The following is a 19,254-nucleotide window of genomic DNA, read 5'->3' on the forward strand; positions in this document are numbered from 1 at the left end:
ATGTGCGAAAAATCATGCACAAAACCATAGATAGGTCCGCCCAACCTAATATAGCATTCAAAAACAAAATTTTCTGGGGTGCTGCCCCGAATCCCATAGAGTGGGGTTACCTGCACAACCCCCTGTGACTCCCCTCGCTACATAATTGGCGCAACGAAGGTGGGGCTCCACCCCTTTCTAACCCCCCGGTTAACTACGTGGGCTACTCGTGGAAAGAATATAACACAACCCAACATTTTCCCACTTGTTTTCTTTCCACAGGGGCCACAAGAGAGTTTAGTCATTTATCCAGCCCTGCAACGCCCATTGTTTCTCTACACCAAGAGAACTTCTCAGAGCTCACAAATTTTTTCAATGCATCTGCAGTATTCTTCAAAGTGTCCACCTTTACCAGCAACATCTTTTTGTCTTCTCTCATATCTCTCACAAAGTGATACTGAACATTAATGTGCTTTGTCTTTGAATGATATGCAGGGTTCTTTGCTAAGAAAATTGCACTTTGGCTATCATAGTCTATCCTTATAGCTCCTTGTATTAACCCCATACTTGAACACAATCTCTGCAACCAAACTACTTCCTTGCTTCCTTGCTTGCATGTAGATTTCCTCTTCCAGATCCCCATGAAGAAATGTTGTCTTCACATCCATCTGTTCTACCTCAAAATCAAAAGCAACAACAACAGATAAAAGTAATCTAATAGAAGTTACCTTAGAATATCACCAAAATATCACCAAAATCAATTCCCGATACTTGGGAATAACCTTTTGCTACCAACCGAGCTTTGAATTTCTCCACCTTTCCTTTTGCAGTTGTCTTTTTCTTGAACACCCATTCGTTGCCAATGGGTTTCCTTCCAGCCGACAACTCCACCAGATCCCAATCCTCATTTTTGTGCAAAGATGCCATTTCATCAACCATGGCCTCTCTCCAGAGTTTTCCATCCTCTGAATCTACTGCTTCCTTCACAGTTCCGGGATCATCATCAGTAATAGATAAAGCAAAATTTGAACAGAAAGCAGATGGACTATACCTTTCTGGCTGCCTTCTTTCTCGAACTGATCTTCTCACACTCGGAGTTTGTGGCTCTTCATCTTCTGATTCCTCCTTTGCTGTAGAGTCTGATTCTTCCTCCTTTAGCTCAAACTGTATCTTCTTAGGTTCCTTTGATTGGATTTCATGTTTAATAACATCTTTTACCTCTCTGAACACCACATCTCGGCTGTACACAACCTTCCTTGTTACTGGATTCCAAAGCTTATAACCCTTTAAACCATCTTTATACCCAATAAAGATGCACTTTTCAGATTTACTATCCTACTTGGTTCGTTTCTCTTTTGGAACATGTACATATGTATCACATCCAAATACCCTCAGATGTGAAAGAGAGGGTTTCTTACCAGTCCATACCTCTTCTGGAGTCTTATCCTCCAACACTGATGAAGGTGATCTATTGACTAGGTAACATGCTGTCTCCACCGCCTCTGCCCCTAATTGCTGTCCTAATCCTACACCACTAAGCATGCTTCTTGCTCTTTCCATCAACGTCTTGTTCATTCTTTCTGCAACTTCATTTTGCTGAGGTGTATATGGAGCAGGCTTCTACCATGCTATGCTACACTTCTTACAGAATTCTTCAAATTTCTTACCTGCAAAACTCTCCACTGTTGTCTGTCCTCAACACCTTTATCTTCTTCTCTGTCTGGTTTTCCACCAGAGCCTTAAATTCTTTAAATCTGTCAAAGACTTCAGATTTGGACAGGGCAAGTATGTAGTGGAAATCTTGAGGAGATTCAGGATGGAGGATTGCAGGCCTATGTCCTACACCTATGATCACTAACCTGAAGAAGGCGAGTGCTTGAGTGTTGAAAAGTGTAACTAGTGTCGGTCTTCACAATGTAATAAAATATAATTTTTATCATTGACATATTCATTATCTTCATTATTATTATTTCATTTTTGGTCAAAGCATGTTTTTCATGCTTATAGAGTCAAAAGAGTAAAAAATAATTTATTGAGTAAAATAGAAATGTATTTGAGTCAAGTCCCATTTGGACTTTTATAAAGAAAAGAAAAATAATTTTATATGGAGTCAAAGTCCAAAATGGTCAAAGTCGGCCCACCTTGGAACAAGTTGGCTTAGTCCTTCTAGAGCCACCTATTCGACCTCCTGGGCAACTATATATTAGAGGAAAGTTCGATTCATTTGAAGACTGTCCACTTGACCAACAAGATACATCTGAAATAAATGAAGAAGAGGAGTCAAAAGAGAGAGAAGGACGACGTCGAAATAGGAAGAAAATTCCAAGTTTGACCGAAGATTTTGACCTTGGAGCAACTCACACGTGTAACTGAAATTTTTGGAAAAAGAGGGCTGAATTTTCTAAGGTTACCACAAGGCCAAATTTCGACCTCTCATTGCAGGTTTGTAATTTTAGAGTGTTGACCAGATTTGCACAGTTTGACCATCATTGACTTTGCCAAGTGTTGACATTATTTGAATGTGACTTGGAGGAGGGTTGGACTTGACATTTTGGTGGCAGTTTTTGGGTCTTAGTCTTGAGTCTTGGATATCTCGTTTTGATCTGATTTTATAAGAATGATTGATTGGTTTTTACCCCTTATGGGGTTTTGCCATGGCCTGGAGCCTAATTTTTGGCGTTCTTTGTCTCTTTGTGATTTTTATGTTTTGCACATTTGTATAACTATTTGATGAAGAAGATAATATAAGTAATAAGAAGCCAACAAACATTCACAATTAATTCTTAAGTTAAGATAAATCAATCATTATCTTCTAACACTTGGTTTCTCAACATTCTAAAGGTGAACTCGTGGATCTCACACTGTATGGGCAACTGATAGGTCCCTTCATGTATCCGGTCAACACTATATTGGATACATATTTTTTCCTATGAATACACTCAGCGAGTTCATGGCGGAGTCGAGACAGGTTCATTGGGTGACAATGAAGCATGTGCTAAGATACATGCGTGGGACAATAGACTTTGGACTGAGATATGTTAGGGCTGGAGGAGTGGAGCTACAGGGGTACATAGATTTTGATTGGGCTGGGAGTGTGGTGGACAGAAAGTCCATTTGGATGTTGTTTTAGCTTGGGATTAACCATGATCTCATGGTTCTGTAGGAAGCAGCATTGAGTGGCACTTAATTCAGCATAGATAACGAGTATGGCGAGTTGTGAGGCAATGTGGCTTTGCAAGATGCTTGTAGGATTATTTGATCTATAGATGGGGCGGACAATGATACATTGTGATAATTAAAGTTGCATTAAGCTCTCTAAGAATCTTGTGTTTCATGATCGGTCCAAGCATATCGAGATCAAATATCACCTTATCAGAGACAGGGTCCAGAGGGGCACTGCGAGATTACAATACATTTCTGTAGAGAAGCAGGTGGTAGATGTTCTCACGAAGCCTCTAATTGTGAAGTACCAGGATAAGCTACGGCTGGTAGAGAATCCCTTCCTTGCTAGGAGGGAGTGTTGTTGTGAGTAGCATTATAAGGACTTCTACAATTGCTTGGTGTCTTAGCATGTGGAAGACATTATTTGTCTCTTTTAGTGATTTATGTCTTCTTTCGTAAATTTAACTTATGAAAAGTATGATAATTAAAGTCAATTAATTATTGTGGACTATTGGGTTATTTTCTAAGGATAGATAATTTAATTATTTGACTTAGAAATAATCTCAACCTTTGATCTTCAAAATGTTTCTAGAAGGAAGATTCAAGATGTTTCTAGAAGGAATCTTCAAGATGTTTCTAGAAGGAAGATTCAAGTTGTTTCTAGAAGGGATATTGGGGTTAGACATTTGGACTTAATGAAGATTATAAATGGAGGTTTGCGATGGAGGTAAAGACACAACGAAGAGCACAAGTGTGTGAGTGAGTCATCACAAGAGAGTAATTTTCTCTGCAGTGCGAGTGGCTTAGTGACCGGTGTGCGTGAGGAGGAGAAGTGCGAGTGGGTTTGAGAGAATCCAGGAAGGCTGAGTTGAAGGAGATTGCAGGGTTGAGTTGGCGGAAGGAAATCGAGATTGTCTAGATGAGGCCGAGTTGCTAGATTGTCGGGGTTTTTCTAGTTTGCATTAGTGGTAGGGTGCAAATTGAGTTGTTGGAGGGCATAGATCTGATTGCTGGAGGCTGATTTCTTTAGCATGATTCCATCTAGAGGCATATTTCCTTGAGGCTAATTTGTTTGGGCCAAAGGGAGCCAAGTTGTAGGTTCCATATTGTATTTCTGCTTGTATCTCTTTGGGTCGAAAAACCTAGATTTCAAGATAATGAAGTAACGAAGAATTGTTTGTGGGTTAATTAATTTTGCAATGTGTGATTGATCTCTCTGGTTTATTTTCGCTGCATTTTTTAATTCTAGAAGTTAAAGATTTTACTTATTTTATTTTTTGGTGATTTAGTTATTATTTGGGTAAATAAATGATAAATTGGTGATAAATTAAATTGCCGTGAGAAAATAAATCTGGCTGGTATTCGAAATTTAACAACGTCAGGCCCTCCAATCCTATTAGGAATGAAAGCAACCCGCTGCAAACTCAAAGGGATGGGGCATGGTCCGACCAAAACAATATTGACTCAACTTGACACAGGGTATAGGATGCCTACAAGACAATGGTGCTTAAGAATGTTGCAATGAATCTATGGTACCACTGCTGAAAGAGGGGTAACATAGCCCATCTTAGGATAAGTTTATGATATGTATAATTCCATGATTAAGAACGTGAGGAGCATTCTTTTTTAGAATGAGTTCCCTAAGTATGAGACATCAATAGAGATCTTTTTCACCATCATACATGATATCCTTTTCAGCAGGTGGGACAAGAATCACACACCTTTGCATTGCTTGGCTCAATCATTGAATCCAAAATACTGCAACAAGTGGCTCAATGGTGGGCCTTTGTGTAGATTCCCTCCTCACATGGATGCCATGATTTCAGAGTGGAGGAAGGATGCATTTAGATGGATATACTAGGATAGAGCATCCCTTAATGAGGTGGAGGATGTCTTTGCAGAGTTTTCCACTGGCACTAGGAGATTTGGAGGCTATGATGTGATTAGAGACAGGGGGCTAAGAAGCCCTATACTTGGTGGGCCACTCATGGGGCAACATGCCCTCCTTTGTAGTAGCGAGCCGTGAGGCTTCTCTCTTAGGTTACCTCAACCTCTTGTTGCGAGAGGAATTGGAGCACATATGAGAATCTATATAGTTTGAAGAAGAACAGGCTTGAGCAGTCTTTTTTAGAGGTAGAGGGAGGAGTGGTTGAAGGGAAGGACAAAGATGTGGCATATGTTTCCTGATGATATGGGTTTGGACAATAGTATTGAGTTGGGATTGGTCAACTTGGATCTTAATGAACCATTGCTAGCGGTGGTCAATTTTGATGATGGTGATCCTCTTGAGGGGTCATCCTCCACACCAACAAATGTACAGATTAGATTAGATACAAAGGAGGATGGAGAAGAGAGCAATGGTGGCACTGATGCTGATTTTGATGTTATGATTTGGGTGACTATTGATAGTCATGAACTGTGAGATCCTTCCATCTTGATCTAAGATTCTAGTATCTATCTTGTTTTGTATTTGCCATTGAGATTCCCACCTGTAGTATCATTGACTCAGTGAGTTAGTATCTCTCTCTCTCTCTCTCTCTCTCTATATATATATATATATATATATATATAAAACATGTCCTTCGTGTCTTGTTTTGGGGTTGCCATGTCATGTGTCAGATGCTTGTATTTCTGTGCCCTTTGCGTCCAATATCATTGTGTCCTGTTTCAGGGGTTGCCGTGTCATGTGACAGATAGTTGTATTTCCCTGTCCTCTACGTCCTATATCATCATGTGGGCTGACTTAGCAGCAAAATTATTTGAGAGGAGTGAATCATCAGCAAAATGATTTAAGTGGAGAGAATCATTAGTGAAATGGTTCAGCACTTCTCAACTGCTTAGAATGGCAATATCTCTTGCACATTCTTATTTTCTAGAAGACTCATGTAGGTACTCGTGAGCATTTACAACTATAACATGTCAATAGGAGGCAAGAGGACATCCCTATATCATTCCCTTATGTCGAGCAATCTTGTCCAACAACACACCCTTAACTAAGACAAAAAATGATGCATTGCAAAACAAGGTCTACAACATCGATGCAAACCATGTTCAAAACACTAAATAATATATATAAAGAACCAATCTACTCTATTATAAGATTTTTCAAAATCTATTTTCAACAAGAGGACGTGTTGTTCATATTTTCTTGCACATTCAACACATTCCCAAGCTATATGAATCGACCTTGAATGAATCATGTTTGCTCCAAGGGAACAATAGAAGCTACAAAGCATTGGGTCCCCAAAGCCAAAACTTTAAGAATCTTACATGTAACATTGAGCACGGTAATTGGGTCAAAGAGTTGATCGTATCCTAAGATAAATTATTGGTGATAACTTTGGTTAAACTTTGATTTTGTATCTCTGTCCAACTATAAAAATACCCCAAGCCATGCATAGAAAGTCATGACAAACCATAGTTTTAAAAACCGGCCACAAAAACCGGTAACCTATCTAACCGGCCGGTTAGAGGCCTGGCCGGTCCGAACCGGCCTAAAAAACCCGGTTAGATACTTCATGTGCCTGAAATCTGGCCCTAACCGGTCAAAACCGACCGGTTTAGGGCGGAACCGGCCGGTTTGTAGCAACCGGTTCCGTCCTAAACCAGCCGGTTTATGGACAGCCCACCGAATTATGACAAAAAGTGCAGCGGTTTTGTGGTTTAGGGGTTTTGGGGGTGAGGGAAAGGTATTTTCCCTCCAAAAACACCCTCACACTTGCTATAAGAGACCCCTCTCACTCTCATTTGTCTCACACAACTGATTTGGAGTGTTTGTGAGTGTTTGTGAGTTTGTTTGTGAGCTTGGAGAGTGTGGAGTTTTTGCTGAAGTAGTCATCTTGGAGTTGGAGTTGGAGCTATTTTGGAGATAGTGTGTAGCTGTCAGTGGAGTTGCCATCTTCAAGAGGAGGCTAAGGGAGCTAGTTTGCATTTCCAGGTAAGGATTTGCACTTGATAATTCCTCATTTGAGTCTGTTGTCCATGAATTTTTTATTTGTGTTATAAACTTCTCACTTCTATGATCTACCATCCAGGGAGTCATCATGCCTCCAAAAGCCGAAGATACTGCATGGGCTCATTGTGATATGATTGATGGCAAAATGATTTGCAAATATTGCCAAAAATCCATTCAAGGAGGGGGTATTAACAGGTTCAAGCAACACTTGGCTGGGATAGGAGGCCATGTAAAGCCATGTGGAGCACCAAATGAAATAATAGGGCATATTAGGGCAGAATACCTTCAGAAGTTTGAGACTCAAGTCACTGAACCAATAGAGAAGTTTGTGGCTACACAGTTTGGGAGTCGAGACTCAACCAACTGAGTTTGATCATGATGACTGAGACTCATGAGAAGTTTCAACTTCAAGTGATAATGTTGATCACTATTATAGTATTACTATTATCATATATGTAGAGTCTAGACTGAAGTCTTGTAGTAGGCCACTGGCCCCATAGTTTGTAGGCTTTATTTTTTCACTCTAGTGGCCATTTAGAGCCTCATTGCTTATGTATTTTGTCGATGATATGTATTGCACTCGGTGCCATTTTGATATATTCACCTTTAAGGCTTTACATGGTATATCAATGAGCAATCTTTGCATATTTTGTCTCTATTGGCTTGGAATCATGGTTTTAAATCTTAAAAATAGTTTTTTTCATTAAAAAATAATAATTTAATGTATTTTTCTAAAACCGGTTCGTTTAGACCAAACCAGTCCCGGTTAGACCGGTTCCGGTCGGTAAACCGGTTCATTAGGTGGACCGGTCCGGTCACTGGTTCCGGTTTTAAAAACTATGTGACAAACAACCTTCCAAATCTTCTTGAAAAATTCACAAGACCATCGATACTTAGAAATTTCTCATTTTTCCTTTTATGCAACATTGAGAGGAGAGCCTCTTCAATAACATTTCTTCCAAGCATATTGCTTCAACTATTCTATTCCTTGGAAGGAATGGCCCTTCTACATGTCTCTGAGCCTCAACGACTTGCTCTTTAAGCGACACTTTGCACATATATTATGGGAGTGAACCTTGTGACAATTACTCCATAGCTTGAAAGGAAAGACTCTTTTGCAGGACTTCAAGCCTTATTGGCTTGCATTGTTAAGAGGTATTTTGGAAATATAGTATGGGAGTAAAGCTTGGAGACCTGTAACATTTACCTCAATCTAGCAACCATCATCACCCACAGAGAACTAGCATTTAATCAAGAGCACCAAGCCCTCTATATACCTTGGTGTTGGTGGCAGTAATTGTTGAACTCCTCTAGCATGACCATAGTAAAAATGTACCATCACTCAAAGAAAATATCGATTTGACATGTTAATTTTTTTGTATCATATTTCAATGCTTAGAGGTTGATATTGATCGAGGTTGAATTTGGCATCAATAAAATTTGGAAAAAACCTTTTTGTGCAAACAAATGATAACATTTGCCATAAAGACTGGCAAAGAAAATTCACTGTCAGCACCAGTATGTTCCCAGTCAGTTTTCCAGTTGGATTTCAATGGCATCAGTAGTGAGGTCTCTAGTTGGCAAGGGAAGAATTTCCCATTATTTGCATTAAGCGTTGACTAACATAGGATATAGGCCAGGCTGTAAACATGGAAAGGATGGTCGGAACCAGAAACTGCCTGGTTTAGCCCTTTTTCTGCAGAACTGTTTTCAGCAGCTGAAAATAGTTCTGGCAGATTGGAAACTGTTTTCCACGGCTGGTTTTTGTTCCCAGATTTTTGGAAGAGTCTCCAGCTATAGTATTTGGTTTCTGTACTTGATGAAAAGGAAAGAAAATTAGAATTGCAGTCGCCTTTTGTGATTTGAATTTGTTTTGGGCATCTATCCTCCAATTGATTTCTTCATTAACTCAATTCTTCCTCACCAGCTGCACTTATTCAGATAGATCTTTTTATTGGAGGTTTTGATATCTACAGCACCACCAATGATCATAATCAGTCGTGTTAATATCAGACAATGGAGGTCTGTAAGGTGTACTCTCATCCACTGTAGTTGACCATCATGTGCACCATCATTCATTAATCACTGGGTAAAATCTGTTCACACCTGCAGTGTATTGCCTTGGCTTGACACAACTGTGGCCTCATTGTTCCCATAAAATATTGGTGACCATCAAATATGGTATGCAGTTGGTGTTACCTTTTCTATTTCCCCATTCTGTACACTATACTAATCTGTAGGCACATTGTGCATGCAAGCTCCCTTCAAATTTCTAAATTCGATTAGAGTTTTTGTTTCTGGCAACTTTGTTTTGGGTCATAGAGAGGGTTCACATTAAACTGTGATGAGTGGAATTCTGCGATATTATGTTTTTTTAATATTCTGTAATGAAACGATCAATTTCTTTATTCGTAAAGTCTGTTTTCTGCGCTAGTTATTTCCACTTAGGGTCAAATGCTTCACCATTTTGAAAAGGGATAATTTATTTTAAGGGTTATCATTTAACATCTTTATGCAAGAGGCTTCTGAAGCCAAAAAACATTTTTTTTATATCATATATACTGTAAGTGCCTTCTAAAAGCCCCTGAATTTTTGCTTGGAGCCATTTTCTTTTTACATGTAACCAAGCAACTCACCCTCGAGCATGTAAGGAAGCATAAAACATTCTTCATGGCTTACAAGTTACACCCTGAGCAACAATTAGCTTGTGAAGAATGAAACATCATGAGCAGGATCTGAATGACAGTGGGGAGGATAACATATCTCCTCCCTAACTACCCGAGTTAGTGGGCTGTGATCCACTTATGTCACAAGATTACAAGGTCATCTAATGTAATCTTTGGGTGCATTCGCACCTTTGATCAGTACCTCAAGGTAACTCTATGGCACCAGGAACAGCCCTCACAGGAATTGAACCATGCAAACTGGTGAAAAACTCCTTGCTCCTTGCCATGGATTCGACCTCTTCAGGCATGCTTGAAGTTATGTTACTTTTTAGGGGCTACATATTTTTTTCCCAGAGATGCTTCATATTTATGTCCTGGAAAAATGCTTCTTATATTAACATTGAAAATACAAATTAGAAAACATACTCTCATTTATGTAAAGGATAGCAAAATTTGGGTGTGACCTAAAATTTCTTATTTTTTGCATATCAATATATATTTGTGTAAAAAGAATTGGGTGTTGCATGCCTACTTCCTGAATTCAGCACGGATGATGCACCTGCACCCTAACTTCTGCTGATTACAATGTGCACCCAGGAGTTGTGCAACGTGTGTATGTTTATATATTTTAATTTTCATTGGTTTAATTTTTCGTTCTCATGTGTTAAGTCCAACAAAAATCATTATTTCTGGACTGAAATAGTTAGTTTTTGTATTTAAAAATGCTTCAGCGTTACTGGTCAGCATACTGATGCAAAATGAATTTCAAAGCCAATTGTTCAGAATATGTCCAAAAAACTCCAGAATTATTATCAGATAATATTCATCTTTCCTTTGCAATGTAATATAAAAAATGTCTGACTAGTATATATCCTAATAAACAAGCCTAATCGAAGTTTCTTTCACTGTGAGCTTTACTATGTACCTCTGGAGGTGACTAGATTCCTTGGTCCAAGCATTTCATTTTCACATATCCAAGGGCTCTGGACTGACTCTTCTTCTTTTGCCTTACCTGAAACTGATCCAATTGACATCTTTTGTGGAGGAACTAATTTCTGGAAGTGATCCAATTTACATCTTTCGTAGAGAAGCTGCTGATTGTGAGTTCCTTTCCAAACTATTAATGAAAAGATGCATTCTGTTGCACTCCGTCTCTAGGTTTTCTATTTATATTTTCTGCTGTGTCATTATTTCAAAAGTTTTTTCCATACCCATACCCACCTGTTGATTGGGTCTTTAGGAGTGATTATTATACCTTTATAACATTTTCACACTTTGTTCTTTCATAGACGAGGCTAGGAAACACTCTTCCAAACTTTTAAGTTTTACAAACTTTCAGGTGGTCTTTGATTACGTACCAAAATGCTCCTTATATCAAAGGCTTTGTGCTGTTGGCATCTTCAATTCTCTCAGCATAACTACCAAATGACATTATGACATAGTTATTAGTAGGCTTCACTATCATCAAGACCTTTATGATTGCATCAGGAGCCTAAAAATGGTACTCGATGCATCTAATAATGCCATATCATATTTTCATTTCCTTTTCAAAGGATGTGAGATTGAGATAACTAGATACACTTTTTTGGAAGACCAATTCATGAGCCCATGTTTAGTGTGAGGATTGCTTCCCAACCCCAATTTAGCAAGGGTATGGCTCTCCCTCTAAGCTTGAGCACTAGTGGTTCCACAAAAAATTGCAAGACAGCTCAGACAAGTTTTCCTACACAATCCATGAAATCGATCATTCTCTATGTGATTAAGTTTTACAATCCTAGCTTGGCACCTGTTGATTGGGCCTACAATGACCAAGTACAATCTCGCATATCACAACCACTGACCCAACACAATCATACACTACCACAAATTATTATGCAAAATAAGTTCGACACACATCCCATGCACCTTGACAACATTTTAAAACTAGTTTCCGTTCTTTAAAAGGCTCACAACATGGGTGATTTGGGGTTATGGCATTATAGGTACCTTCAGGGTCTTGGTCCTAAAAATGACCTTTTACCTAGAGTCATTTACACAGTTGAGGGTTGCTCTTATTCTATACCCCAAGAATACTACACAACAATACTCTCATGTCCTCTAATTCCAAATTTGATAATCTCTGATCAAATTTCAAATAGACTGTAAGCAATGAATCTCACAAGAGGGGAATGTACGTTGTCAACAAATCCATTTGCAAGGTAAAAAATTTGAAGAACATTTCAATTACAAATCACCCATCTAGTGCAATAACAAGGGAAGATAATACTATCTCTTTTATGATTCATGCAGATCCTGCCAACCTTCATATGATAGAACTATAGGTTTGTAGCTCTTTATGTGCGTGAGGCAATGACTCTCAAATGACAGACCCTATATGTTTTCCCTGGACCTCTCCATGTCAAAGTGGCTACCTCCCTTTTCGTCCAACTCTATCACTTGGTCTAGGTGACAAGATCTTCCATTGAGTGGCACAACAAGCACTAACTTAGAGAGACCACTAACACCATCTCTCCCTTGGACCGACCTAGTCTTTCCCAGAGGGTTGGCCATTCTTGCCATAAATCAGATCTGCATTCCATTTTGCTCCAGAGCCATATCATAAGATCCTTTTCTTCAACCTCAAGTGCTAGTAGAATTTTTTCTTATGACTCCCGCAATCATCCAGCTATTGGTTTTAATATCCAACATGTATGAAAGAAGGGACACCATGAGTTTCTGGAAATTCTACTAATGAAACAATTTCAATGTTTATCTCTATTGTACAATTGGTCCCTTATATATATTTAGGTGACCATAAGAGTTATGTCATGATTATATATTTAATTCAACCATATGCATAACTATCTTCAATATTATCTCCTTAAATCTTTCTACAAATCTATTCCCGAATCTTCATCCTTAACATCTTTCCTTTTTCTACATCTTCGATTCTTACATAGACTTCTATGTTTGGCCTACAACATTACAAAGACATCATATAATTTAAACATTATTCATGATTCACAAGTAGGAGCTATTCTTTCATACTCCCCCCTTAACAAATGCCTGTGATCTCAATATGTAATCACCATACTTTGTCTCCTCCACTCTCTTCTGAAGTTGTTCCATTTTCATCATTTATGATCTTTGTCTTCAATGCTCTTAGTCTTCATTTTGCAGTTCTCATTTTTATATCCTACACATCTTTGGTCTTCCTCATTCTTCATCCTCAATCTTCTTCAGCGTTCATCTTTACTGACAAAATATAAACTTTTTGTTTGTTAAGTCCATATAATATACTTACCATCCACTAGAATACATGGGTCATTGGCGACTATATCCACAAATTTTCTAAGAACTTTTTCCTCATACATGGTTCAACAACAGTTCTTCAATTACAAACATTTTCAGTACTCTGGCATCTGTCACCATTCATCATCATCCCAAGTTTTCTCTCACTTACCCTTAACCATCCTCTAGGTTTTCTTTCGTTTACCCTCAACCATTGCATCCTCTGGGTTTTACATCGATTTACCCTTAATCGTTATATCCTGTAAGTTTTACATCGGTTTACCCTTAACCGTTACAATTCTCAAGTGGTTTCTGTTTACCACAACCAATACATTACATCAAGTGGTTTTTGGCTAGCCACGAACCTTCCCCTACCATGAGAAGTGGCTTTTGGTTTACACGAACTTTTGAACATTTAAATTATGGGGCTATACATGCCTCATCAAGGCTTACATCAACATTTGACTGAGGTACATACAATTTCAAACTTTCATTTCAAGTTAATGTAGCCCTTATACAAACATTGGACCAAGACCTTTTTTTCCATCATCAATGAACATTATTCGAAAAGTACCATATTCGAGAAGTACCATTTCTTAGGAATGTCACATTTCATGGATTCACTATTTTTGTATCTCAATTTTTGAGCACACAATATTCCTTTATTCTTACCTTCCTTCTTCATTCTTCATACATACATTGCTTGCCTCATTCTTCATTTCTTATTTCCTATGCCATTCTTTGCTTCATTCTTCTTAATGCTTTTCTTCTTCTTCTTCTTCTTCTCTTTTTCAATATGTCCTCACCTTTTGCATTTTCTCTTCATGTCCAAAAGTTGTCCTTTCTTCTTCTCACAGCTTCTTTTGTTCATGTTGCTTCTGCTTTCCTCTATTATCTTCTTACGTCATGAAGTTTGTTTCTTCTCCTCTGTTTCTCAGTGTTCTTCTTTTGGTTATTATCTTCTTAAATCTACACCTGCAATTATTTGAATACGTATATGCTTCTTGTTGGGTTGCACAATGTTCAAGAAGAAAATATAACCTTCATTTTGCAAACTTATTTGACACACAGTATGACGGTTTCTTGCATTCTTACTATTTATTATCTAAAGATGCAAAATATGTGCTATCTCTGCCACATGAGCATTTTTCCAACCTGGCTTTGATATTCACAACATGCATATTAACATCATGATCATTTTCTTCATTTTGAGCGTATTCAGATAAATTATTATTTCTTTTGAACTGCCAAATGTGTTGGAAATAATTGATGTAAATTAATATTTCAGATAAATTCTTGTTTCTGAATTTGATCTGGCAATGCTCTGATGTGAGATGAAATTTCTGAGTTTGCATTGATTTGCCTCACCTGAAATTTCAACAATGGGTGCCTGAAAGTATTCCTAGTTTTAAATGCAAAGCTCTGGTTTACTGATGAAAGAGCTGGACATAGTAGTAGCTAATGTATAACGAATGCAATAGGTAGCCAAAATAGTCTTGACTAGCCCTTTGTCTGTCATCTCCTGTGCTCCCTAGTCCAGGACCCGTGAAATGAAGATTTCAAAGTTCCATATGATACTAATACAGGTAAATTTTCATATGCAATAGGTGGCCAACAAAATATTCTTAACTAGCCCTTCGTCTATCATCTCCTGCACTCCCCAGTCCCAGATCCATGGAATAAACATTTCAAAGTTCCATATGATACTAATATAGGTAAATTTTCATATTATTCTTTTGCCAAGTAAAATAAAATACTAGTCAATGTTGAACTGTGATTATTTTTGTAAATGGATTCTTCTTAGTGCTTTATGTGATTTAATTGTTAGGCAGCTGAACTTGTCATGTTTTTTAGCTGCCCCATTTCGTTAACTGAAGTTGCTCATACTTTAGTTAATCATGGAAAAGTTGATTGGACTTGCGCTTGTGCCTGACATTTGCTTCTGTAATTGATGTGGCAGTGTTTTAGTACACAGCGGAGGTGTTCATGGGGGCCATTACTATGCTTTTATCCGTCCAACTCTTTCAGACCAGTGGTATGTAATGATATAGCCAATTCATTAGCTGTTTGGTAGAACTTATGTAACTTTGTTGGATACTAAAGCACAGGGATGCTTTCCGTTTACTATTCAATATAGTTTTTTGTTTTTCTGCTGTTCCCATTTTATAGTTGTTAAGTTTGAAAGATAAATGAAACTTGGCTAGCTCATTTCCATTTTCTGCAGTGTAGCAACATATGTAATTAATACATTCAATTGTCTCTTTTGAATACGATTTTTTATTAGTCTAGCAAATGCAATCAGTGCAGTAGTGTTGGGTTTTAGTATAAAAATAAGATAAGATAATTTGATTAATGTCCAACAAATGACTAGAAGGTACGTCAATGACATTGGGAAGTACAATCAGTCATGATTTGTAGGACTGCACTAGGCTAGCTTGAAAGCAGAGAACAATATAAAACATGAAATACATGTGCTACATACTACATCAATGAAATAGAGAAGAAACAATGTAACAGATGAACTAGATGTTTGTAAGACATTATGTGGAGGTAGAGGGTGAGGAGGATGAAGTAATTGCTGTGGAATCAATCACTGAAAAGGCTCCAATGCAGTTTCTAATGATGTTGTCTGGGTAATGGGGTTTAGAAGGCCTAGTTGGTGTTAGGGATGAAGATTAGTGGAGGGATTCATGAAAATATTTAAGGAGATATTATTGGAGATAGGTATGCTTATGTTTGAGCTAAATATTTAATTATGAAACAGCTGTTATGGTCACTTAAAGCTATATCAAGGGACCAACTGTACAATAGAAATACACATGCGAATGATTTGATTAATAGAATTTTGCCTTTCGGGGGTGTTGCGAACGTAAACTCTTAGTTTCCCTTTCTTCATATATGTTTGTGTATCTTTGCTGCTGGTTACTATAACCAACATTTGGTAGCCATGGTGCTCAAAATGAAGAAAATGATAATGATGTTAATATGCATGTTGTGAATGTTGAATTTTCTAAAAGGTGGCAGTAGAAAACTTCTGATCTGATAATTACTACCTAATGATCTTAAATCAATTTATTTGATGCCACTGATATCATTAAACAACTGTCAAGCATGGGTTCGCGAATCTGGGGGGGGGGAGCGTGGGGTGTTCGCGAACCCCCCACCCGCCCCCAGATTCACGAACCCGGGTTTTCGTCCCCAAGATCCAGGTGTTGGAATGGGTACTTCTTAGATGAACCCAAACGAACCCGATACTTCACATAAGAACCCATGTTAAATTTAGTTAACAACTGTATGTTCTATGCTTTGCACAATTACTTAAATGATCTTTAAGCAGCCCAATAGCAATTTCCAATTTAGATTTCCAGTGGGAATCACATTAACCATTAATTACATTGACAATAAAACTAGATAGAACATAAATCAATATGCAGAAGACAAGCCAAGACAAAAGGACACCAGATTTGGCGGATGCCAGGGAAAAACCCCAATATGAGGAAATCCCTTTATTCAATTCTTATTATTATATCAAAATGTTCAGCAGAGAGAGGGAGAGTACAAAAGTCAAATTTACTTGCCCAATTCAAAGTCAAAACAGCCCTGTCAGTTTCTGCTGTCAACTGCAGTCAAACATCAACCCTAATCAGAAAGTCAATGCTGGTCAAAGCAGCAATAGAATGTTCTCAAAACAGCTCGTCTTCTCCAATCAAACTTGGCTTGATCAGGTAGTCAAAGTCAGCCAAAACAGTGACAAAGTCAACAGTCAAACTCGGTCAAACTGCTGTCTTGGAATCTGTGGTCAACCTGCAATTTGGTCTGCAGTCAAAGTGCACAGAAAACCTTGGTTTCTGTGCCAAAAGTTGCGGCCTGTTGAGACAGAAATAGCCCAAAAGATCGAAGTCAAATGATGCCCAGAAGGTGCTCGTCAACGCTGGTCAAATTGCCCTCAACTCTGTAATTTCGGTTCTGTAATTCAGCCTCTGAAATTCGTCCTTCTTGTTCCACACGTGTGAGAGAGAAGAATGCCCAATGTAGTACGAAACAATGAGAGAAGGAAAGGGAATGTGTGAGTGAAGAAGATGCCGAATGAGGTGATAGGTCACTTGTATTTATACAAGTTGTTGAGGGTGAAGTGACACATTCATTGGGCTTTCTGAGCCTACATGATGTGGCCGATCTTGACAATTTGCACATGTGTGGGCATAAATTCAAAATCATACTTCTGCTTGTCTAAAGGAGATGATCTTTATATCAATTTTGGCTCTCTCGAAAAGAGGAATTTAATGCAATCATCATTTCCACCAGATGAGTTGTCCTAAGGTGGAATTTGGCCCTAGTTGCTAATTTTAATACTCCCTCTCAACTAGGGAGAATTCCACCTTCCAATCCATCCATCATCATTGTTGACCATCATGCCATGTTGTTGTCATGTACCATCTTGGTCATCTCATCTCTGCTCGGCTGAACCATGATGTAATAATGAAGAATAATTGATCGAGAGTGAGTCACAAGACCTTACGACTCTCCACTGAAAAAAGTCAGTCCATGTTGAAGAAAGTGTAACTAGGTTCGGTCTTCATGACATTGTAATTATGATTTATGTAAAATAAATTTATTATTCCTTGTTGCATGGGTTTCATGAGCAAGAGGTTTATTTATTTAGTGGCTCCCATTCAGAGGTTTAGGATGTCAAAGGGTCAATGTCATGTGTAATGTGTACAAAGTCTAAATAACTCTCCAAGACAAGCACAATTCTCCAAGACAAGCACAAGAAGAAGTCTGCAAACGATGAAGAAGAGCAGCGATGTCAGCCTCAAAATATATATTAATGTCAAGTGGGCTCAAATAATACACACATACTTTTATGTGACATGTCGGCTTATTTATGGAGACATAACAACTATAAATAGGCATGTATGGTCACCACAGAAAGGCAAAATCTCAGACACGTCTGCAATCTCGGATGGTTACAGGAAGGTACAAAATCTCGGTGATAAGTAAAGTGATCTCCTCGCATATTTCACTACAGTCTTGGCCTAGTTATAGGGTCATTGTAATATAGTCTCGGTATAGTTGCAGTTGACCTCGGTGCAAGGAGAACATGGCTACAATTTTGGTGAAGATCACAGTGCGGACAAAGATACAATCATAATCTCGATGTTCCTGATAGAGAAAGGATCTCGGTATAATATATATATCCTAGACACAATATGTCCTCGACATTATTGTGAGCATGATAACAATCATGATTCTAACAAAGATGAAGATTTCAGTACAACTATATATATACCTCTAAATGGAGATCTCATTGGTATAATAAGATTCTCAATGAAGGTGAAGCAGTGGTACATCAAGTTGTCAATGAAGGTGTAGCATTGGCACAACAATGATGAAGGTCTAGATGAAGGAGCAGTGATGGTGCAACAACAAAGATCTCCATAGTGCAGTAGTAATGGACTCAGTGGTGCAAAAATGTTGATGATCCCAACAGTGACAAAGAAGAGGATTGGTGTCTTGGTCTTGGAGTGGCTTCATAGGTCAAGGGTCATGGTCTTGGTATTCGTCAATTGGAATCTCTATAAGAAGAATTTTGTGTAGGTTTTCCTCTCCAAGAGGGAGAGGTTTTGGCCTTGGCAAGATGCCAACATGTTGTGTTCTTGTCTCTTTGTTTTGGTAGCTATTTGATGAACTAACGAAGACATACTCTAATAATAATAAGAGAAGATTGGAATAAGAAGAAAAATTGAAAAACACCTCATAAATAGTTATCATGCCTATAAGAATCTCATTAATTCTAATTGCCCTAGATTCTTCAACATGGTATTAGAGCTAAGGTGCTAAAGTCAAAGAAAGGGCAACAAAAAGAGACACTTAAGGATCAACTTCAAGAAGGGCATCAAAACAAGTTGAAGGAATTGAAAGATCAGTCTTCAACAAGCAGTCTACAACAACAAGACAATTCAAGATCAAGTAATCTCAGTTAAAGTGAAGTCTCAAAGCTAGTGCTCAGAATTCAGATCACAGTCAAAAGAAGGAAAACACAATACCTCTCACAGTTTTAGTGCTAGCCCCAAATTGGGTGTCATTACAATCTATGTCATACCACAGAGATCTCAATAACTTAAGTCTGAAGCAATTTCGATGCTTGGTATTGAACAATGCTCGAAGGTCTCAAAGGAGATCTTTGTTCATGCTAGTCAACTCAAGCAAGGTTCTACTCTA

General features: G+C 38.2%; 1 protein-coding gene across 2 annotated transcripts in view; it reads left to right on the forward strand.

The window, feature by feature from the left end:
- LOC149229424 (ubiquitin C-terminal hydrolase 13-like) overlaps positions 1–19,254 on the forward strand; it is a 151,598-nt gene that overhangs the window by 55,689 nt on the left and 76,655 nt on the right. For both annotated transcript variants that reach the window (XM_089378640.1, XM_089378642.1), the window contains exon 11: positions 14,993–15,067. In XM_089378640.1, coding sequence (XP_089234766.1) covers positions 14,993–15,067 — 75 coding nt within the window. The remainder of the gene's footprint in view (positions 1–14,992; positions 15,068–19,254) is intronic.

This window comes from Pinus tabuliformis, chromosome J, assembly GCF_031772625.1.
Source record: "Pinus tabuliformis cultivar Carrire ecotype Pingquan chromosome J, CPIR1, whole genome shotgun sequence".
NCBI classification, from domain to species: Eukaryota; Viridiplantae; Streptophyta; class Pinopsida; order Pinales; family Pinaceae; genus Pinus; species Pinus tabuliformis.